The 24,346-nt window shown below is 36.5% G+C and overlaps 1 protein-coding gene across 1 annotated transcript in view; it reads left to right on the top strand.

The window, feature by feature from the left end:
• Positions 1–24,346, top strand: part of CACNA2D3 (calcium channel, voltage-dependent, alpha 2/delta subunit 3) — a 459,453-nt gene that overhangs the window by 420,633 nt on the left and 14,474 nt on the right. The window contains exons 31-35 of the mRNA XM_009880928.1: positions 1,433–1,503; positions 10,665–10,740; positions 14,366–14,418; positions 16,026–16,081; positions 19,870–19,981. Of these exons, the coding sequence (XP_009879230.1) occupies positions 1,433–1,503; positions 10,665–10,740; positions 14,366–14,418; positions 16,026–16,081; positions 19,870–19,981 (368 nt within the window). The remainder of the gene's footprint in view (positions 1–1,432; positions 1,504–10,664; positions 10,741–14,365; positions 14,419–16,025; positions 16,082–19,869; positions 19,982–24,346) is intronic.

The following is a 24,346-nucleotide window of genomic DNA, read 5'->3' as shown; positions in this document are numbered from 1 at the left end:
AACTGTCTGGGGTTGCTTCAGCACTGTTTTTCTATGGACTTTCCAAAAATGACCTGCAGTACTCTAAGAATCTTGTTCAGGGGCAGTGTAATTCCTCATCTGAATTACAACTACATTCTAATGTATTAAAAAGTAATGATAATTGAGATGTTACTGCTTTGGGGGAGAACTAGCGTTTACAAATGGAGCTTTTGTGGAGAGAACCATCACTGAAATGTCTTTATAAGAATGAAACATAACTTGATAAATCAGGTTTATTACTATCTAAGGTTATTGTAGTCATTTATGGTTTGGGCTTTTTGACGTTGACTGCCTCTCCAATAGTTAAGATAATCTTTCCTCATCAGTCAGCTAGGGCTGTTGAAGCTAGTAGGTTTAGTCATATAAGCTACAAATGTTCCTCTTGTTTCTAGGAGACTTTACACACTCACATGTTTTGGAAAATGTTCCAAGTTTCCCCTGAGTGGAAAAAAAAAAGGAAATACTTGCTTTTTAGGTGGAGGAATGCCTTTTTTTGGCTAGGGCTGTAACTTTTCTGCCTGCAAACTCCCAGGTGCATACTTGAGGTCAGCTAAGTTCCTTGTAATGGAATTGGGGTTTAGTTCGTACAAAACCTATGGAATCTGTGCAATTTGAGAGTGTAGTGCCCTTTCCCCCCCATAAATTGTGGGATTTCTCCCTTTAAACAATGCAGGGAACGTACCCCATCCCTGTGGGAGTTGAGGCTCTAAAATAAAAAAATGTCTTCCCAAGCTAGAAAAACGCTGCACACGCAAGGTTTTCCAATGTCATATGAATGGCTGCAGATGATGGAGTCACTTCCATGCTACATACCAAATTCATAACATGAATGTTTGTTTTCTCAAGAGAGATTTATTTTTATTAGTCCACATTTACTGAACAAGGACAAAATGAGTAATTCATCAGGCTGAGTGGTTTTAAGTATGAAATGACTCTGAATGGAGTTAAAATTTATAGGACTGATGAAATGTACTGTTCCAGCTCCTTAAACAGGTCATGGAGGAATTATAAACAATGCTTTTTTATGACTGTTTATGAAATCCTCTCACAACCTGTTTATATGGTTTTTTAAGTAACATTTAATCACAAGGGTTTGTGATCAGATTAGTGTGTTTTCTTTACAAGCTTTAGGTTTGAAAGCCTTTTATTTCTGATATTAGATGTTATATAATGTACCTCAATATATTGTATAAGCCCTCACATCTGCTCAGGGGTAATAACGTAATCCCTATAACTTGCCATGACTGTGAAGTCCTCTTCAGTTTTTATGTAGCAGTAGTCCTGAAAACCTATCTATGTAACTGTCAAAGCCACTCTTGTCAGATCCTGGAATATGCCAGTTTAAATTGCATCCAATGTTCTTCTGCATTTATCTACACTTCTGGTAATTTCTTGCATTTTCCCCTTACAGACTGGTTACTTTTTTGGGGAGGTTGAAGGGGCTGTGATGAACAAGTTACTAACAATGGGCTCTTTTAAGAGGTAAGAATTAACTCGACTTTCTATCTCTTAAAAAACATTGCAACAACAAAATGAAACAAAGCAACCCCAAAGTCATATAAAAGGAGGCCAAGACAGTCAGTGTGACTGGATTCTCATAATACCTCTTTTCCATATGATCTGCGTGTAACTCGATGCTGTGCACGTTGAATGTTATGAGTATCGGAGACAGCCTACAGTGAGTTTCTTGTTAAAAGAACAGTTTATTTGACTACGATGCTAAAACTGTGTGCCTTTCCTGTTCCCACTGTGCTCAAGTGGAAAAGGGATTGGGCAATATCTGCTACTGAACAATTTGAAATGGCTCTAATGCAAATATTTGATGCAACATTAAGTATTTTAACCTGTAAAAAGTTGGAAATTGCTCAAACTAGGCGGTGCAAAATGCCCTACTGTTAAAGGGAAACAGTGTTCTGCCAGTAATTCATTTTCATTCACGTCCTAACTCACCTTTGAACATTGTTGTCACTATTGACCTGGTCTTACTATCATGATGACAATAAAAACTAATAGTGTTTTTATGTGTTGTCCCTTGAAACAAAATATGCATCCTGGGGAAGTAAGAAAGAGCTTTTCCCTTTAACCTGTAACTCAGCACTGGAGACTTCGTGGCTTTCACACAGCCTATAGGACTGTTCCTTACCCCCTTCTCCTCTTACAGCATGAGAGAAGTGTGGACTATATATATTATACTTCTCCCTTTTATTTTCTTGTGCATCTCTAGTACAAAAAAAAAAAGAAAGACATGTCACTGGTCCTGTCAACCACTGAATGTAGTTATTACATGTGAGGGTGTATGCAGAGGCTCTCAAAACAGATGGTTTGTGTGCTTCCATGGTAAACCAGCTGTCTTACAGGCAGAAAGCTTTCTGTGCTGCCTCCGCACATTATAGCTGAATACCACTTCCAGTAAATGACTGACCTGAAATAGAAAGACCTAGCACTCTCTGAATCATCACAAATCCTAGTTTTTGAGGGTGGCAACCTTTTTGTGTTTAGCATTACATTCTTAACATACGTTGTAAAAGGAAGTGAAGTAATACATATTTATAGAATGGGTTCTACAATGAAAAGATCTGCTTATACAAGAGAATGAAGCATTTTATTTAATGCAAACAAAAACATACAGTCAAAATCGAGGGATAGTGCTTTAATTTGTCCCAATTTGTTTTGTCCTGCCTACCAAAGCATTTCAAACAGAATATCTGCTGAACAATCAACGGTAGTAGGCACCACCATTGAGGAAGCGAAGGCTGCATGGCTCAAGTATTCCATCTAAACCGCGGTGGGCGCCAATTTGGCGTGGATCATTGGCTTATGATTTTGCTGGTTTTGAGCTCGGAGGGAGTTACAGATAATGAAGCCACTAGCTCAGTGCAACTGAGCTGCATGCTAAAGAAAATGTAAACACAATGAGCCGATTATTTAAACACAATAAACTGGCCATTGCCAATCAGTTAAAAATGGGAGAGAATCAAAGTGGTGTAATTGCACTAAATGAGCCACCTGCTTTTCCTGCTGTACAGCAGATAGCTCTGTGCAGCAATGAAAAAAAACAAACCAAAAAACCCCAACTGTCTTTGAGCTGTGCTAGATGAGGCCTTTAAAATCAATTATTCCAGCAATATGAAGAAACAATATGAAGAAGAAATCTTTGCCGGCTCTCATCAGAGTCAGACATCGTATTTTTAAGATTACTAATTTTTTGGGGTGGGGTTGTAGTTTGCTTTTCCAAAGTTTATTTTCTATGGCATAAGAAGAAAAGAAAAAAAGCACTGACTTGACACAGTGGCAAAATCTGTTACCAGTACCATTTCCCGAAAGCACAACAATGTAGATATTCCACGCATTATATTTATCTTTGCAGCTCTTGCCACAGAGACAAAATCAGGGAGCAAGCTCTGTTCGTTAGCATTTTATTCTGGTAATATCCAGAGCCTTCCTTTCTTGCAATTTGCTTCTGATATGGCATCGACCATCCAGCAGGTGAATTGTATAACTTTGCCCTGTTTGATCTGGTCTTGCTCCTTTTTCGTTTAGTTTAGAAGGTTCTATAGTGCCCAATCTTCACTGCAGAAGAGTTCACTAACATCCCAGGTTCCTGGGGCATACCTTTCTTCCTTTTGCACCAAAAATCTGAGTGGCAGTGCAGATGTGTGCTACCACCTCGCTGATTCGTGCCAGCTTTCAGGCTCTCCGTCCACAAAAAGAATGAAATAACCCTTTGTGCCTTCTCTCAGCTACCACTAATTTGGAGGGATATAGAAGTTCTTTTTAGGATTGAGCTGGAAGTGTTAAACAAAAGGGGGTTGTTTGCTGCTGACTATATTTCTTTTCAACCTGCAGCAGGATGAAATTCAATTTTTGTGTTCGCTGTTTATTTTTTAAAGTGAACTTAAATACCTCCTTCCCTCCTCAATTTCTTTAAACTCAGTACTTCTTTTGAATAATGTGTGCATATGTATGTATGTATATTTTCTTAGTTTATGGGTTTTATATTTAGGGAGAAAAATTATATCAGTGCCTCCACAGCAACGTGACATGTTCTATGATTTCATTTAGCAAAATTATGTTTATCTTATACCCTGAATATTGCACACAGTTAAATAATTTAAATATAATTTAAATTCATTATTAAATAAATTAGGATGTGCTTATGGAAAAGTATCTGCTTCACATGACTTAGAAAAAAGTTTCTTTATAGTTTCCTCAGCACTTTGTTTACATAAAAACAGTGGAAAAAATAGATTCAACTGCTCAAAGCATGAAAATCTAAAAAACCACATTAACATCCGAAAAAATTAAGGGCTGTCAGAGCAATGAGATCCCCAAAGAAATGAACTAAATATATCTAAAACAGAAAACTAAATATCTCTTGACTGCAAAACACTTTTACCCTTTGCAGTAGGAGGATAAAAGTAAGCAATTCTGGAAGACAAATATGGAAGCAGCATCATTTCCTCTTAGCAGTTCTGTTTCTACCAGGCATCCTCTCAGCCTCTGAAGAATCTATGCTTTGGTATTTAATCATGTTGTCAGAATATATGACTGAGATGGTGCACCCCTGAATTCCAGCTTTGCTAGATGCTAAGGCTCACTCTGATAAGGTCTTGTTGCTTTGAGAGCTTCTCTCGTTTCTCAGTTTTTCTACCTCTATTTCTTTATCTTTACTCATATGCTCCCTAGTGAATAATGCATGCTCTCTGTGCCCTTACGGCACAGTACAGTCCAAATCCTTCACCTGTGTTCTCCGAATGCATGCACATAGGGACACACTTTCATCTCTCTGTCTTGATTTGCTTTATAAGCAAAACGTAGCAAGTGTTTTGCCTCCAGGTTATAAGATTATAAAAAAATGCAAAACTCTACACTAAGCTACTCGCAAAGAGCAGAACATTATTAAAGCCAAATCATGAAAATAGTAACTAGTTGCTCACCAACAGGACTCTAATTTCCACCGAGGCAGCACAACCTCCAAATGAAGGCTATTTTTATGTTTAGTTTAGGCCACACTTTCTTATTTAAGCATTCATTTCAATAAAATATTATCGAATATTTGGTGAAGGCGTTAAATGGACAGTTATATTTAAAAATTGTGTTTCTTTTCATGTGGATTTTTACAGTCATTTATTTGACCTTCTATTAATTTGGCAGTTTCTGAATATAGATGTATACTTTGGAGAAGATCAGTAAGAGACTGAAGGAACAATTCAAATTGGAGATGGTGGATTTGGTATTAGACAAATGCAAGAGTGATGTAGCAGTTCTGCAATGTAGCAGTTCTTATATTATAAAAAAAAAATCCCTATCTTTAGTGATGATTTATTTAATAAAAGAAAAATTAAGCTCAGAATATACTCTATGGTTATGGCATAAATACCACAAAACATAGTCAGGTAGATGAATGGGCATTTTTTGTATGGGCAGGCAGAAGACAGTCAAGGTAGGAAAATGAGCAGACTGTTTCCAACAATTATCTTCCGTATTAGCTGTCATGTGCACTGCAGAGCATGTATAAGGCATGCACCCTTAATCTTCAATTTCTAAATGAATAATACGTAATTGTGCTGCTCTGCCTGAAGAGCGACATTCCATTTTCGTCAATGAAATAGCTGTCACAAAGGCAACAATATAGAAGACTGGTACAGGTTTACAAGTAGGTACAAAAGAACCAAATAATATCTGTCACTTCCTTCTCGTCAGTACCAACAAGAGGAGCCCTGTTCTGATTTTTTTTTTTTTTTTTTTTTTTTTTTGCATTTACCAGATGTGTATCTGGTACCTGCGCTCTTAAAGTCCTGCACTGCTGCATGGTATGTTTTCTGCTCATACTTTGTCCATGTGACATCTAAAATTAATGTCTTAAGACTGAGTTTGGGCATTTTTAGAGTTTATATCTCTATAAACATTACCACTAATTTAATTCAGTGTGTTAGTATATGGGAATTGGTTTACCCACTTAAGGAAGAAAAGCAGGCATGAGTGTTATGTAAATGAGTGGTCATTCTGAATGCTGGAAATACAGGTTGAGCTGTAGTTTTTACACGTTATGCTTTGGAGCACCTTGGCAATTGAGAATAGCTGAACAATAAAGGCAAAGATATGTGATGACAAGTTTGTTTTGTCAAAATGCTGTAATTTATTTTTATGTTTTTCATTGATTTTCTTGGTGGTGAAAGGTATTAGTCTGACAGCGTCTGGACACTAATAATCTGTCTGTCAATGGAGGTGGGAAAGCCAGAGCAGCAACAGTAAGGGATTTCTTAAGGCATCCTGCTGCCTCCCCACAAGGACCCTCTCTAGACTGCAGAAACTAGTTTACTCTTTGTACCATTCAACACTGTCCCTCCTTACCCTCCTTGCGAGAATGCCAGACAGGCTCCGTATCTGAAGTCTGAGTTAATGAACATCTTTCCACTACAAGTGAGCTGTAGTCACCATTAATTTTTACGTAGACTACTGAGTAAAGCATAGTGTTTATAATTAGGGCATCCTGTATTATTGGCTTCCTTTGCTTGGTTCTTTGGAGCACTTCTTTTGCATTTTGGGTTTGGGTTTGTTGGGGTTTTTTTTATGAGTTTGACATTTACTTCCACGGTAAGAAGCTTGTTATTCCTACACTTTATATGAAAATCCCCAAATCTTGAACTGGTGGCAAAACATTTGAAATTTTATACATTGAAGATCTTTCGGCTGTTGTGATTGTCAGTGAGGCCATTTTACACTACTAGAAATCCATAGGTGTGCTGAAAATTTAGCTGAAAGCTATAGAGTGCATCTGTTAATATAGCCTGTGCTGCTGGTAGGTCTTAGAAGTTTGATTTTCTTGAACCAGATACATACTCAATTGTAACTACGTTGCAAAGTACAGGGCTGGAATTTACTATATCAGGAAATGGACAATAAAAAGGGTTTTACTAAAATGTATTTGGCCCCTAAAGTTATATACAATGGAGGTGCATATTTAGGTTCTGTTATTTTTCCATTAGTTAAAGATGATTGTACATAGTCCATGTTTGTCCTGTGACTGATAATGAAAACAATTGCTCTATAGACTTCAGTGACCAAGTGTGGAAATACGGGCAGTTAACAGCACAGCGATGTCAGAAAGTCTCAAGCATGTCATCCATAGCAACAGCAAAGTTCTCCTGTGAAGTGCTGTAATACATAGCATGGACTTGGGCATCTAGATGGACTTAAAATTGGATTGTGGGAAGCAGGCAGTTATGTTCACTAAGTACAGTCAGTTGAACAGGACACGGTTAACTGCAAACAGTTATTAAAAACTGTAACAGAATAACTTCTAAAAGAACAATCTGGAAGACTTCCTTTCTGCAACAGTGAGTTAAGTTCATCTGAGTGAGAAGAAAGCTTATTTTCTAAAATCTCAGAAAGACATTAGCAATAAAATAACACTCTGTAAATGACACCTGAACACAGGAGCACCACAGTGTCTTAGGCCACTGTTTTCACTACAAATACTATAGTACCCTTTATAAAGAACAGACCTGGAAGACTTTTACCTTCCTAGTACGTTTACAAGAATAAAACCAAAACAAAACTGGATTTGAATTTGTGAATGCCTTGGAACCCGTTTGTGCTGAGCTTATGGTGACAGAGAGCCCAGAACTGATTCAATATGTTGCAGTGTTCAGATTTCAGTGTGGTTATGGGCTTCATACACTGATCTTTGAAGTGTATTGCAAAATGCCTATTTGATTTTTGTGCGGAAGAATCAGGTCTTTTAAGATCGTTCGGCGGTCATGTTTTGCTGTCATATTTTGCACATCCTGTGTTAGAGTTGTTTGAATTGTCTTTAGGAATTTTCAGGTAGGTGTTGAACCTGCCCACTTGGACCGTAACTGAGATGGGCATACTTTGTTCAACAAACAGAACTCATTCCAGGCTTTTGTTAAGAAATCTGTCTGCCATGTACATTTCTAAGGATTTGCTCCCTTTTTTTTTTTTTTTTTTCTAACCTGGACACATTATCTCTTTTCTAGTTTATTCTTGACCAGAATCTTCACACTGGAAACACCTTCAAATATCTTTACTAAAACTAAACTCATTATAATATCCTCCACAGATGATATCCAAGCATTTCTAAAGAATGATTTTGCAGTGTTCCACAATGACTTCTGAGGTTTTTTATTACAGCTCTTCCCCTCTGTCATCACTCTAAAGTTTAGGATTGATTTCCCTGTTAAATTAAGGGTTTTTTTTTAACTACGTACATTTTAACATTTTTATTCCTCTTGCTCATGATACAATTTTAGATTGTTGTATACTCCCTAAAATACAATAAAACCATCTACAAAAAATATAATCTAGCACGTCGGGGTGTAATATTAATTATATTTCTGATTATTTGTGTGAGTACATATTTCAATCTTTTAATGACTTTTTATCTTTGAGCATTTAAAGAAACTATTACATCTATTACAATTTAATAATTACATAAGCAATGTAATGCAAGTACAAATACTGAGGAGGGGAAGGGCTTTTTCCAATATTTAAAGTGAAGTTCAAATTATAACAGATGTTCCACATGACACGCTATAATAGTATTTGATTAACATTTCTTAGCAAAATAATGAAGACCACAGATTGACCAAGCAGTTCTGGTGTATGAAATTGAAAGCTGAGAAATTAATTGCATTTTTGGACACCAAACACGGTCACCAAGTTTATTATATTGAAAAACTGTTTATAAAGAATAAAGACAAAACTGAATGCTATTCTACTTGTAACACTGGGTATTGAATGAAGCAGGATGGACTATTTCATCCACGTAGAATTCCTTGACTACTCTGCAGAGAGCACATTAACATCTGTGAACTGCCCTTGTCTGTGCGCTTGTCACTCACCACCATCGCTAGGAGGTCCAAGTGGACACGCAACACGGTCCTTGGATCTAGAGGAATAAAATAGTCGAGCCAACCAAGACTGGAAAGGCCGAGCTGTAGAGATTACCTTACAGGGGCTGGATTCTGACCATGGTTAAAGGGGGGAAAAAATAACGGAGAAAAAGCAGCTAGGGAAAGTGGTGTATTACTGCATGCCATACAGGCAGCACAGCTTACACCATGTACTGCTCTGTTTGTCTTGGCAGATCTGTGTGCGCGGATCTGGCTGTGGGCGTGATTCTGCCAAATATGGTCAGTGTTCAACTTACACCCATGTTTAGGTCTCTAGTTATGCGTTTGTCTACCATGTGCCTCTCTCTGCCGGTCCACAAAACAATGGCTTCCAAGCCATTTCTATTCTGAATATAAGATAAAATTAATAACGTCAGCAATATGACCATGTACTAAATGTTTAGTTGAAGCTGCGAGATCCAATATATTAGATACTTTGCCTGTAAGCCAAAAAGAAAATATAGGCATAATAAAGAAGCTTTTAGTGATGATTGCTGTTACAAAATTAGACCAGGAAAATTACATACAGTTTCTACCACAATGGATTACAACATTGTATTGGTGCAGGTTGCAACGTTTCATGGCATGCAGTGCAGAATGCCTCATGGTGATGCTGAATGCATTTCATGACCTGGTTTTGGCAGCTTCTGGGACATCTTTTCCGTAGCCGAATTTGTGTGCTCTCCTTTCCTCTTCACTTAGAAGCAAGGCACACATTGCAAAATGTTGAAGTCCCATCTCATACATCTATGAACCATCTACGTCCAATTGTGTTCCTTTGTCCTTCTGATGGTGCAACAGTCAAATGGATATGTTCAAATAGTACCAGTAACTTTTATATATTTACATTTGTTGCAACTTATCAGCTAAAGATTCTTTACATCTGCTATAGATGTTAAATGCTTTTTATGTGGATGGATATAGTTAATGAATTGTTCTATGGACAGACAGATTTAGAGAAATAATCACAATTCCATATACTATCTCCGAGTTCTGGATTTTACATTTAGATCTCTGAAGTGTATCAATGATGTGTAAAATCACAAGCGGAAAGAAATGTCCCTGTTTACTATGCATCTGAGGAGGCTTCTAGCATATGTTTATTACAGCAGGTACCTGACGTGGAATATTTTGCCCTCATAAAAAGAAGCAAAAGTAAACCCATCCTGCTTCAATTATCTGTACTGTCGATATGCCAAAATCCCACCTCTATCTTTGGGAAACAACACCATGTTTTTACAAACGAGTTGTGCACTGAGATGCTGGAACTGTAGAAGTGTCTTTGTGCTTTTACTGGAGTTCAAGAGTGGTCTGTTGTGAGAAGCCCCTCAAATGCATAGGTTCTTTCACTTTCATGGGGCTAAATGTGCTGATCTTGGTCCAGAACCAATTGTTTAAGCATCGTGTTGAATGTGTATTCTCCTCCTCCTTGCATTGTTTATATCATTGTGTGTTACACTGTATGTGTATCTTCCCTATTCTCTCCCAGTTATGCTTTTGCTTTGTCCGTAGTGTGATAAAATCCTTACAAAGTTTTCATAGCGTTTCTTACCTTTATTCTCCTTTGTGTAACCTGTATTTTAATGATCGCTTTCCCTCTTTTCCCTGCTGCTGTTACAGTTTTTATTTTCCTGTCTAGTTTGTCAGCAGACTGTTCCATATCATCATTTTTATTCCACTCTGTTTTCTTCTTTTAGTCAAGCAGTTTTCTGTTCTTCTCTGTAGAATTACACTTTATGACTACCAGGCCATGTGTAGAACAAACAAAGAGAGTAGCGACAGTGCCCATAGCTTACTGGACGTAAGTATAGTAAATTTTCTGAGCACCTTTCCATGCAATCATCAAAGAAAATTGTTGCAAATATCTCATGGCCATTGTAAGCCCATTATTTTGATTTGGAATGCTTACAGCTCTTGAGTTTATCCTAGTGCGTACAAGGAATGGTTCGTTATAAACAAATGCAAAGTGTTAAGCATTTTCAAGTTAAATACTTCCGCACTCGTTTTTAACACTGGACCACCATTTCTGAGGTTCTGTCACAATGTTCTTTGCACCATATGAATCCTCCTTCTTAGGATTTTGTAAATTTGGCTACAGATTGTGCTTTGTTTGGGGGCTGGAATCACATACGCCTTTACTGTATGTAAATACATACACGCATGCAGAAATGTAATTCAAATTAAAAATTGAGATTATTTTTTTTTTTATATAGAAGGATCGATTCATTGGCGAGGCATGCAATCAGTGATTTTAATGCTTTTTTTTTTCCTTGGTATTTGAAGATGTTTACTAAAGTAGAATTTCAATGCACTGAATTGCATGTCTTACAATGAGATCTGAGTACAAACCCTGTCCCTCTGCAAGGCCTGATTAGAGTCAAGCCCAGTTTTGCAAGGGCAATACTTCCCTGTGGCTAAATCGTATATCTAGGTGATAACCCCAAACGTATTTTATAATCATGTATATGTTTTACTGATTACTATAATAATCTATCAGAACTGATAAGGTGTTGGTCAAGGTATAGCTTTTGCATATTAAAAAGGAACTGTTTTAACAACTATAAGACAGTATTAGCATGAAAAAATCTTATGTAAAGACAGCAGCAAAACACTAGCAATTTTACCAGTCTGGAACAGTTATCTGATAGTATTTTTAAATGCACAGGGTCTAGCTAGAAAAAATAAACCCACACATAGTTAAACTGTTGAGTAAATATCAAAGTTCTGACAGCTTCCAAATATCTAAATAGCTTCTGTGCTTTGTTTAATAATCAAATAGCTTCTGTGCTTTGTTTAATAATCCTATGCATTTTGGGATGTTTTCATTTACATATTCACATGACTTTCTGTTTTTCAAATACTTGCAAAACAGCATTTATCAGGCTCTTATCTGCTAAAGCCTGAACCTGAAAAAAGTCTGTCTTGGCATAAGTACCAGGCTGTGCAGTGAGACTGAAATTGTCAGTGAAATAGAACAGGGTGCTGTGAATCACATTTGCATGAAAATTTAAAAAATATATTAAAACTGTTAGCAACAATTTTCCATTCCAAGGCTTGAGGCCACAGCTCAGTTTGCATAAGCACCCAGCATGTGGAGCTGAAGTATTTCTTACAAGTGCACTATAATCCAAGAGATTTTCACTATTCCAATTTTTGTCCATGCTGTGTTTTCGGAGGAAAAACTCTGCAACTGTTGTGGGAGATATGGCGAGCATGTTCTTTATTTTTTTAAAGATAGCCAAACTCTTCTTTAAACCTCAATGAGTTTTTGTGATGTTCAACATGAAAGATGGGCAGAGCTTTGGTTATTTTCTTATTTTTCTGTTGATTCAGTCACTTCTAATAACCATGACTACAGAGAAAGCGAAAAGAGAACTTGCATTAAAATCAGGTAGGGCTAGGTTCCTCAAAAGTATTTTTTTCCTGGTTTTATGCCCAGTTTTGTACATAAAGATCAGGTTATTAGGCAGAATTCAGTACAGTTTCTGCATAAGCAACATATTTTTTCACAAATATAAATTTTGAAAATTCTGGTTTTACAAATACAGGAATAGACATAGGCACAAGACTGAACTTTAAAAAGTTCACATTTAAACAGCATAGAGGTAGAGCATAGGCATCATAGACTGTGTGACTATTAAAGTCTATCTATCACAACGTTTTGCCAAAATCATGGAAAGCGGTTGTCAGGGCTGGACCCCTCGTTCTATCATAGCTTTTTAGGCTGTGGGACTAACATGATAAATTAGGAATGGAAAAGATTTATAGACCATCTGGTCCATTTCTTTACCAGTGTAGGATTGCTTCTTAAAAGATATCCAGATACTTTGTTATTTAGCATATTTTCTTGTTTTAATTTATTCAAGTCTTGTAACTCTCCATAGAACCACTTTGTTGTAAATGTATCAGTGACATAAGAGTCACCCAGCTGAATTCCTTTGGCTGTCAGTGACGGTGTAGATACATAGAGAGAATAAAACTGCTGCAGTTTTTGAAGGAATAGTCTTTGAGTGCAAAAGGCTGTCTTAAGAAAATCATATTTCATGAGAATGCATTTATGTCAATGTAATAAAATGTTTTTCCACTAAAATTTCAAAATAAATTGTTTTTCTCATTTTCTATTCGTAGTGTTGAAATTTTTTTCAGATAGTTTTAAAATTTTCTTTCAGTTCTCACATTAAAATAGTTTAATGGTACATAGTATGTTTTACATTAAATCTCTATTGTTCATAGGTAATAATATATTATTTTACACTAAATCATTTTGCATTATGAAAACAACAGCATGCAAAAAAGTTAATTACTTGGGTGTGAGTTTCAGGTTTTCTGATTTGGAATGAAAATAAATAAGATGTCCCACAGAGCTGAAATGTTGTTTTCTTTTCATCTCTAGGAGAGACTTGAAGCTTTTTGTTTTTTCCTGTAAGACAGCCCTTAATAAGTGAAAATCTGTACCGTCTCAGGCATTGTGTGTTTTGCTGGCTTGCTGTTGCAGCCTTTCATGCTGCTGGCTGACAGTAGTTCACTGGCTCTGGGAGCTATCCGCCCTGTGCAGAAACACTCTTTGTGGCCTCTGAAAACTTGGAATGGCCAGTTACTGCTGTGCAAAGGGGCACTGCTTCAGCAAGGTGCCGAGTCAGGACAGTTAAGCATGATTTTAGATATCTGAGTAGTTCTCTTAAGGTCAATATGGCTTCTTACATGTGCTAAAATACTCTGTTGATATGGAATCTATAAAGTCTGCAAATTTTTATGTAACTAGGAGACACTAACCCAAATAAGCGAGATAAGGATAGATTCCTTTCCAGATTTCTGATATTCTTTTCAAAAATAAAATATTCAAAATGCAGTAGAAGTACTGTACACACGGGATTTTCATAGTATTTGCTGTATTGGTTATGATCTGGAAAACTACAGGGACGAGGGAAGAATCTTAAAAAAGGCTTAAATGCTTACAACTGGGCTTTCAGTACAACACAGGTAACTTCATTTAGGTAAATTCAAACTTCAGAAGCTTTTCCTGTCCTAATTAGGCTGAGGTAATGAATAGAGATTTACATTATAGAGAGGCAAGCCTGTGTATTGCAGCCTAAGAAAAGCTCATATTATCTACCAGAGCTGTTCCTCCAGCAATAGCCTGGGAAATAGGAACCCCTAGAGGTTAAATATTTAAGAATCATTTGCAAAACTTTCCTTTTCCAACTGATAATCTGTGTATCTTACCAACTACATTAAAAGGGAATTTTATTACTATATATTTAAATATCCAATATAATATTTTCTTCTTCATAAGAAAAAGTTATTGTTCTCTTTCTCATGCTACCCATGCATTTGAATATCCATAGCATTGCCTTACATGAAGAATTCAGTTAAGATATAAATACTGCATGTTTTGCCTTTTTATTAAATGAGTTGCTTCTCTTCAGCCTTATAACGCCTTCTTTGCTGCAGTAAAATGGATTATGACTGAGCTTGTCTTGTAAGTAAATTTTATCAAGAACTTAATGAATTTTTGTATGAATTAATGAATATTTGTACTTTTGGATGCTTAATGAATATTTTTGCTTTGTGTCTTTTACATGCATGGTGCTGCTTCTATCGTATGATTTTAAACATAGCAATATTTGTTAATCTGTTGCTTTCCGGTTTTGCATTTTTAAAATCTGACAAAAATTTGGCTAAATGAATACACAGTTGCACTTTTTACATAATTCATGGTCTTCACTTATGTCTGTATGTCTTTGCTTAGTAAATCTAGCATATCGCAATATACAAACCAAATTTATTATTGTGGTTACTGTTAAATTTTACATAAATGTCTTGCAGTTTCTAGTGCTGCTTGGGTGGGCTGTTGTCAGTATAGCAAACTGTTCTAGTGATTCACTGTATTGTGTGTCGCTTCATGAATTTCTGTGAGATGGATCTTCTACGGTATGTGCCAGATAAGGTGTACTCTGGATGTTGCTGAATTTTTTTACCTGGCCCAATTCTTCTAACATTTCAAGTTAATGCATAATGAACATCGCCTTTGAGAGAGATTGCTTAAGAAATCACAGAGAAATACCATATGGAGAATAGGAAGCCTTAAAATGTATCTTATATTTTTAACCTATATGTTTTTTTATTGTTCTTATCAGAGAGCAGTTGCAGATCTAAGTGAATTTTATCTTAATTGAAATAGAACTAATTATTTCTTGTAGTCATTTTGTTTTAATTGCAAATTATATGAGCTTTCATCAAAGTTTGGAATAAAAGTTAAGAAGAATTAACTGAATGGCTATTGCCAGAGGGCAGAGATTGATTTTAAATGCAGCTTTCAAAGTAAATGTCAGGGAAAGAAATCATGTTAAAATGAGACTTTGATGCTAGCTATAACAGCTTCAAAAATTTCCAGAAATTTTCTGTGATAATAAGTATTGTGGCTTCATGTTCATATGATAAACGGGATGTTGGTCTCACATTCTTTACACTTACAATAACTGATAGACTGACACATTTCCGTCCATTCTTCAAAGAAATTTGCAGTATATTTTAGTGGGAAAATGCATTCTCTGCACATCTAGTTAGAGTTGATTAGACACTGGTTAATCAATCTTTTCTGCTCCTGGATATAAATTAGTTTTATTATTTTAGTTCCGGAATTAATATAAGAAATATTTTATGTGTACGCCTGTGCTGTAGCCAGGACAGTTATAATCCTATGCCATTTTACTAGAGAGTCAAAATACCCTGTATCATGAAGAATTGATATGCAATGATGTTCAGTCATGTTCAACTGTATGCTGCCATGCATTGAGAATTTTAATGGATACTTCAAATAAGATCAATAATTTAAATTAATAGTAGGTAAATCTATTATTTATTGATGGGGTTAATTTCAGAATGAATTCTCCGTGGCAAGATACCACCCAGTGAAAATATGAGAATAGCGGTGTAGCTGATAATCCCAGAGTTATGCTAGTAACGTGAATTTCAGCTCTGGGTTAGCTTTTATTTAAAATCGGATTAATGGTATCAAACTACTGCCAGTTTAGTGTTTTGAAAACATTCTGCAGGATGATATGAAAACTCTAATGATTTCTTTAGGTTCCTTGTGGAATTTAATCTATGCAGTTGGTGGCACTCTGATCTAACTGCAAAAGGTAAGTGTAAATTTTTTTCCTGGCCATAAGGACAGAAATGTCTAGTTTAAATTGGATTTTTGAAATTCAGTTGTGTGTAAAATATTTTAGATTAAATAATATATGTCTGATATAAATAGTTTGTCTCCCATGTCATCATCCTCTTCTTTGTTAGTGATTCCCAAAACACAAGATTATTAAGATCGTCTACGAATAACCACAAAGTGCTTGTGTGTGCTCTAGCAATACGGTATACTACCATAATGCAGAAGTTAAAATAGTAGATAACGGCTAAATGTTTCCTTTCATTCCAAAGCAGTCTTTGTGAATAAAGCAGTTACACTAGCCTTTTTCTGTTTATACTACACTTTTTCTAGAGCTGCTGTGATATGTAGGGGGTGGTTGTGCTGGAAAATGCCATTTCAACAAAAGCCCACAGGAACATGGTCATCTCAATGTAATTTCATTTGAAAATATTTTTTAAAGTGTAAGATAGTAAATTTTATGCTTTTTAAACAAGACTGGTTAAAACTGTATTTTGTTTTGTCATTCTGTTCAAAATAGACATTTTAAAGTAATAAAATCTAGATGATTCAAAAAAATTCAATTTACTCAAAATAATTTTTAAAAATACGGAGGCTTCATTTGAAATAAAAATGACATTTTAACAGTTCCCATAAGAATTAGACGTTTTCAATGCCAACCATCTCTTATATTTCAGCAGACTTTTTATGGCATTTCAGAAATGTTGCTCAAAAGTGAAGGGCTAATTTACAAGAACAGTGCTCTTCAATTGGCTATTTCATAGGCAAATTATGCTGCATGCCGTTTACTGGTATAATGATTTAAACTGCATTCTTCAGCCTCACATTTGTAGATTTGCATATTCCTTAGCAAAGCAGGGGGTAAAATTGCTACTTTAGGCTTCAGTTTACACTTGCATTGCCTGGATACTAGGCTGTCTGTATGCCAAAATAACATCCTGTCTGAAGTTAAGGTATCGGGGAAATGGAACGCGCTGAAGCCCTGGCATGTTCCAGTATCCCCTGTAGTAATAAGATGGTGGAGCTCTTCTAGCAGAAAGGGCTATCCTGGAACAGCTGGGAAGTGTGGCAGTAAATGGCAAAGCACGTGTCAGGCTACTGCCGAACGTTGTAAATGCTGTGTGGGGAGAAGGGGGGCGCTCAGGTGGGTGTCTGCTGGAGGTGAAGATTTGATAAGAGCCTTCTGGAAATTCAGGTGCATGAACTTAGTATAGTTTTTCCCATACTGATGTAAACTGTACGCTGCATTGCAGCACCGAAGCCAGTTTCTCTGGTACGTGAGCAATGAGCCCCATGTAGATTGGATGCACATACACGAGAACCAGCCAGATGCTATTTGCTTTTAGGGCTGCTTCGTAATCTGCAGTGCCTAGCCAGATCTTCTAGAAACCAAGACTAAGTTTCCAGTGATTTCCCTAACCATGGTGAAAAGTGTCTCTTACGCTGATGGCTGTGAAGGACGGTAGGCTTTGCTGTGCTAGACCCAGAAAATGCAAAACTGTTCCTTGTATCTGGCAGGTACACCAGTCTTAGTCCTTGGTGTTTGCAGAAGAGTGCAATGCAGCCTGAGTAGGGAACGGGCAACTTTTTTGGATGTTTTTTCAAGTATGCTGTACAAATATGCCTTAATATATCCTGACATGAAACATCCAATGGCACTTACATTGTATCTTAGGGAAAATATCCTTTAAAGACAGCATCCCTCTTCATCTTATGAAAATGAATGTCTGTTTTATATTTTAAGCATGTACTAACTACGGAAGACAGGCATTAATAACTTTCTTAAAGATAAAGCTATCATTACAGCACTTTGAAAAACAAGTGTGATTGAGGGATTTTCATTCATGTTTTAGTTGAAAGTGAAGTTACTTACTCCATTGCTTTGATGAGCAAGAGTATTGAAAATACCCCCTCATCATGCTCATTGAAATGTCATAATTTTTGTGGTTAGGCAGGGAGTGATAGTTGTTTGGAAACCAACATGTGTTAGCAAAGCACAAGCAAGAAAGGTTTCACAAGGGAGAAGTCATCAGGAGAGAAAAACACACGCTTAGGTATGTTCTTCTGTAGATGCTGTTACCGCTAAGAGTTGTAATAGTTATGACTGCACTTCATGTAATTAAAGCTAATGAACTTGTACATTTTTTTACTTAACAATATTTAACAAAGCTCAGGAAAAAAAACTAATTCCTCTAACGGCTAGATTGCTTCCTGCTCCAATTGTGACATTAATAGAACACCACATATTATGAAGCTCCTGGAGGGTCCCCATGCAGCTGCCAATTTACCAAACCATAGTATGAAAAATACTTCTGCACAAGGTCTTGTAATCTCAGTCACGTTCGTAAGCGAGAGAGAACGGATGCCCTAAACCTTGGGCAACCCCCTCATCTTCTGGACTCTAACGAGGCGCTGGAAATCTGAGATCATGGATCTCTGGCAGTCTCTCTGTTACACAAGCCATATGTTGATACAAGTGAGGGTAGACCCAAAATACAGGTGATAAATTTCAGTCATTCTTGGCAACAGATAAGGAGAACAGAGGAGAAACGGAGAAGGTGCAGTAGAGCTAGTCAGGCAATTCTTGAGGATATGCTAAATTGTTAAATGTGTCACGACCATAGTGAAAACATTGGAAATAACAAAACTTTTCTGACCAGCTTTAGTACCTCCCTTGAGATTCATGCATTTGGGGGAACGGTTTTAAATTATAGACAAAAATTATGAACAGTTCAGAAATGCATGTCCTAGTGCGTGATTGCAAATGCAGTTTTGCTCGTTCCCCTGCCACTGCACAATAGATACACCGCCGGCTTTGAAACGGATTATCTTGAATGGAAGATCTGTCGAGTCCAAGAGCCTGTTCAGTGTCATCTATTTTTGTCATACCTTGTCTTGTTTTCTCACTTAGCAATTAGTTTAAGATAGGCTTAACATTTGTGCTGATGTGCAAGTGTATCTCTGTGTTAAGGAAGAATGAAGGGGTGGGGAGGAAAAAAGAGGGAATGAGGGAGAGACATTGTCCAACAGATACATCACTGTGAGAGTCAGAAGAGCTGCCTTCGGTTCCCAGCTTTGCTGCTGTCCTGTTGTTTGACCTTGAACCAGTCTCGCTGCTTCCTGGTACCTCACTTTCCCAATCTTTAAAGTGTAAATAGTGAGGCTTTCTCGTCCCTTGCACTGCAAGGGCTTCAGATTAAAAGTGTTATGGAGTCTTAATTATTACTATTTTGGGAAGCAGATAACAAGCATTGGTGCTGGGCAAAATAACGCTTCTGCCCCCACCCACGGAGTTATTCTAACAGATGAAACTCTGCAAAGGGTCCTAAGCTGTAATCCAAAAAAGTGTTTTGGCTACAGTAAAATGTACCACAATTTAGTTATTAAATAAATGTAAACCCCCATACGTAATAGTTAGTGAGACACAGCATCACTGAAATAAAATCGACCGTAAGTCCATCTTGAATATATATAGAAAGAATGAAAGCTTGTGCATAAATGTAAAGTAGGTTGGCAATGGCTAAACCATGAATAACTACTTTAACAGTTACGTCTTACAAAATTACATTCCATGGATAAACTTTTTTTTTTTTTTTAATTGAAAAAATAGTGTTATGCACTGCCTAGGAAATCTCACAGGGTGGCAGAAGCTGAGTAATATTTCCGTTCTCTGTGAGCTCTGTAATACAGCATCTCATGTTGTTCAGAATTTTGTGTGCTGTTCTTCCCATGTTAACATCAAGATATTTTTTCCTGTGCCTATAGCGCAGAGGTTGAAACAAACCCTAGAGCCCTGTGATACTGAATATCCAGCTTTTGTTTCCGAACGCACTATAAAGGAGACCACGGGGAATATTGCTTGCGATGACTGTTTCAAGTAAGCCCTTTAAATTTTTTTTATACAACTGTTTGTGACAAAGCAATAAAACTGAATTATTCAAGGTTATGTTGAAGAACGTACAAGTGTGTTATGTTTTATCTTATATAACGACCTGTGTCAGAGTGTCATTTCTCTTATAACAGGGGGTCATTTAAAAGTTTGATATTCATAAATTAAAGCAGTGCCTATTATTTTGTAGCAAAAAAAAATGTAAAACAAGTAGAGGCTTATGGTAATTTCAAAGAATATTTAATGTTTTAAGATTTTTCTGGTCACAGACAGCATTTTAAGGGCATATTCTGTAAAGATTTAGAAACAAAAAGGTTAGTGCTATTAGCTCTCCTGTACAGGAGTGAAGCCCTGCTGGAGAGGTTAGAAGTTGCTTTGTGGTACAGTGAGATCTGGTTGTTTCACCTGAATGCCAAAGAGTATTTCCTTCTTAGAAGTAGGAGAGGATTACATCTATCCTCCAAACTTTCAGTTATGGGAACCTGAGTTAATAGTAACAAATGTCACATGTCAATGCTGCAACCTTGTCAGTTCTACCAGTGCTACTGTAAAGTTGTCCCTCAGAGGGTTAAAAGAAGAGAAAGACTTCAGTCTAGCTTTCCTCCTTCAGACCGAAAATGTCTTTTCTCTGCGTTTAATGCCTATGTGCAGTGACATTTTTACTGTAGTTATGGTACATTTGAATTAAAGAATTGCATAGCTATTCTTCATGCAAATTTCCGTACTTCAGTAAGTCTCTTAATTGGATTTCCTTTATACTGAGCGGTGATCATCACAAAGGAGATTAATATTTACAGCAATAATTTGTCTATCAATATAAATGTCAGGAGGAATTTCAAAGTTAAACAAAAATTGTTACAACTCTCCCTTTCTGGACTAAATCAATATGCAATTAGCAAATAAAGGTGAGAACTACTCTCTTTGAAGGCAATAGATGTGCTTCTGGACTTGCTCCTGAATTTTCTTCTTGATCTTCCTTGTTTTAAAACAGGAAATAGGAGTAAGTACACTGGAGATATATTTTAAGTGCTATTATTCACTTTTAATTTGCTGCTGACCAGCTTTTAATTATAAGGAAATTATTAATGTCTAGTATGAACAATTGCTTTTATATGGCTTTGTGGGATAGAAGCATGAAAGTGCTTGGTAAATTGATCCTAGAGAAACCTTCAAGTGTAACAATAGGTCCCGCTGCCTGAAAAGTACAAACTCAACAAAATCAAGCTGTGATTTTTCCACTTGACATATCAAATACAATGTATGTTACACTGCTGTGAGTGCTTCGTGCCAGCATTGTAGAATTCAAGCAGCCTTATTTTGTGATTATTTAGGAGAAGATTACTGAGAAGTTGTGCAACAAGTTGTCATACATCTCTTATGTTTAAATATTGCGAACAGATATGATTCCATGAAAAAAGATTAATTTAACGGGACCAGGTTTTCTCAAAGGAATGCAGATTTCAGTCTCTCTTCTTAGGTAACTTCAGGTCAAAGGAAATAACTTTCAAAAATAACACAATTCTGCAATACTTGGACAGCACTGAGTTGGAAACTGAGTTTAGTGAAAATTATAGTATTTCAAAAATAATGCGCTAAGATCTTTTTCATAGAAAAACATTTTGTGTTCCGCAGTGGAACAAAAAAATAAAAGAAAACCCTGTAAGTTACAAACTGATCTCAAGGCACCCATTATTTTTCTCCACAAGCAATGGCAAAACCTAGAGAAATAACCCAGAAGAACTATTAGATTCTCATGGGAAAGTTCTTCGTTATACCGTTTACCCACTGTCATTAACAATCTACAAATTGCATCTAAGATTGCAGACTGCATTGGATTCCAAATATTTTTGTTATAACCCAGGACACTTTCCCGCAGAACAGCTAAGGAATTTGACCCAAAGTCCTTTGTAGACCTATATCTTCTGACCCAGTTTTCTGTTTCATGGCCTCAGTACCAGTAAGTATTTTTACAAGCAAGTGTATTGCTTAATACTTTTCATTTAAGAATGATGGGCTCAATTAGTCAAAATTAGGGTTCAACCTTATATACAGTTAGTCTTGAACTGACACTGTGTTCACTTGTTAATCTGCACAGTATCTCTTGCTTACTAGCCTTTCGATTTGCATCCTTTTGAGTCAGTGGGAATATTTTCTGTGTCCTCCTTGGTTCATGGTGTAGATTAATCTGTTTGTGATATATACTTGCAAATCTTGATTGCAAATAGAAAAAGATATTTGTAAATATTTACCTGAATTTACACTCTGATATTGCAAACCTATTTGGAAGACACTGGCAAGGTCAGTATATTGTGAAGAGGTTTGCAAACAAAAGTCGTGCAAATACTCTGCTGCAAGAAAGTTTGTGTCACAAGTTACTCATTCAAGTCCCTGTCTTTTGTTCCTGCGATGTCAGGCACTACTATAGAGCCCTTGTCTGAAAAAAGCGACTAAAAGCCGTCTCTTAGTAGAAGTAAAGATGATGACTGATGTTAATTGAAACCATATAATGTTACTTAGATAAGACATTTTGGAGCACAAATACTGTGTTATTGCTAACAAAGTCACAGTCATAGTCAACAAGGTCACACAGGGAAAGTCAGAGGCTCAGGCTTATTCCGTCCTGGGTGTGCGGTTACTGATCTTACAGAAATACTCCGCACTTCGCATTTACCAAGGGGAACAGTTACCAACTGTAGTTATGAGAATTAAGCCTTGTTCTTATAAGAGTTTCCAATCATAATTTTTAATCATGGGTGCTTAGGTTTAAATCAACGTATCCTCACAAACAGCACACAGTAGAAAGGACTATATGCTAATTACCTCATAAACAGCTGGCTCACCTTTTCAGCCATCTCTGAAAACTTACTCAGTCAATGGAAGGGCACCTATACGCTTAAGCGGACTTTTGAGTCAGGCACTAAATATATACAGACATATAAAATACACTCTTTATATGTAAACTTATCTCTTACTTGTGTAAAATAAATGCTACTTTGGGATAATTTGCCATGTTTAAAAACGATTTTCAAAAATATAGGTTTTATTAAGAAAGCAGGAGCCTAAAAGAAAATAAGAATTAACATAAGAATGTCATTAGGGTCAGGGCTTGGCTGTCCCACCCCATAATTTGTTGTTATTCAATATCCCAACGATTATTAAATTAATCTGTTATTTAAACAGCAATCAAAAACAAGTCAACCCACATTTTCTAAGCACTGTCAACGAGAGAAAAACTGGGATTTTTTAAAAATCTGAAATGCTTTCATATTTTCCAGTAAGCTCTTCCCTTTTATGGCAAAAAACTTTTTTTTTAAAAAAAAAAAAAAGCACGTTACTTCTGAAAACTCAGATGATAGACTGTTAAATGTTCTATGGCAGCTACAGTGTTGGAAATAGTTAATTGTAAAGAGAAGTGGTTTTTCTTTATCAGTGTCAACTGGCCCTCTTTCTATTGAGTCATAACTACACTAATGCCAAATGCACTTGGTATGGGTTTTAAGGGTGGTGTGCTGCTCGGAGATGTGTTTTTGATTAGACATTAAATTTGAAGTCTTTGGCTAAATAAGCATCTCAATGCTGCTTGCAGTTTTATGAGGTATTGCCCCAGTGTGTTAGCCAATTTTTAATACAAGTAAGTGTGTCAACCAAAGTTCTTCAGCAATTCTCACTGGTTACATTATGAGTTTTTGCCTTCTGGTGATCTCAGCATTGCAGTTTATTTGCCTATACTTAAAAAGCACTAAAAATGTCTAATGAAAGCATCCTCAGAAAGACAAAGGTTTTGTTATGAATTGGCTGTTATGATATTTTACCAGAGAAAGTTACCTGATCTTTTTTGTATATCCACTCCTCTGTTTGTATAACAAAAAAAAACTTTTCTCTAATTACAAATCTTGGTTTTGCGTGAAAATTTGGATGTTTTCATTTGGCTTCATTTGGGGAAATACCATTAAACTCAGCGGTAACTCAGGCTGCTATGAATATGTGTTTAGATCCTTGTGTAGGCACAGCAACTTACTCATCTGACTATTTGTATATTAAGTATATATTTTAGAAGTTCAAAGTTGCAAGGAACCATGTGAGTGCATATTTGTGTGTTCGCCAAATTTGTGTGTTCAATGGTAAAAACTGTGGGTATACAAATCAGTTGCACAGTCAAATGCTTAAAAATCTGCCCTTTTAACCTCTCCTGCTCATGTATGGTGACATATTGGATCAAAAATCTGGCCTTACTTCCAATGACCCAGGGAGGAAAGCTCCCGTCTCTTTTAATTGCAGCACTCATGGGTCCACAAGGTCAATACCAAAACCCCATAGAAACTGTTTTGTTCCCAGTTGATTCTTTGTTGCGCA

Source organism: Charadrius vociferus, unplaced genomic scaffold, assembly GCF_000708025.1.
Source record: "Charadrius vociferus isolate BGI_N301 unplaced genomic scaffold, ASM70802v2 scaffold63, whole genome shotgun sequence".
Lineage (NCBI taxonomy): Eukaryota > Metazoa > Chordata > Aves > Charadriiformes > Charadriidae > Charadrius > Charadrius vociferus.
The sequence above is the reverse complement of the archived record's forward strand: the minus strand, read 5'-3'. Positions and strand labels throughout refer to the sequence as shown.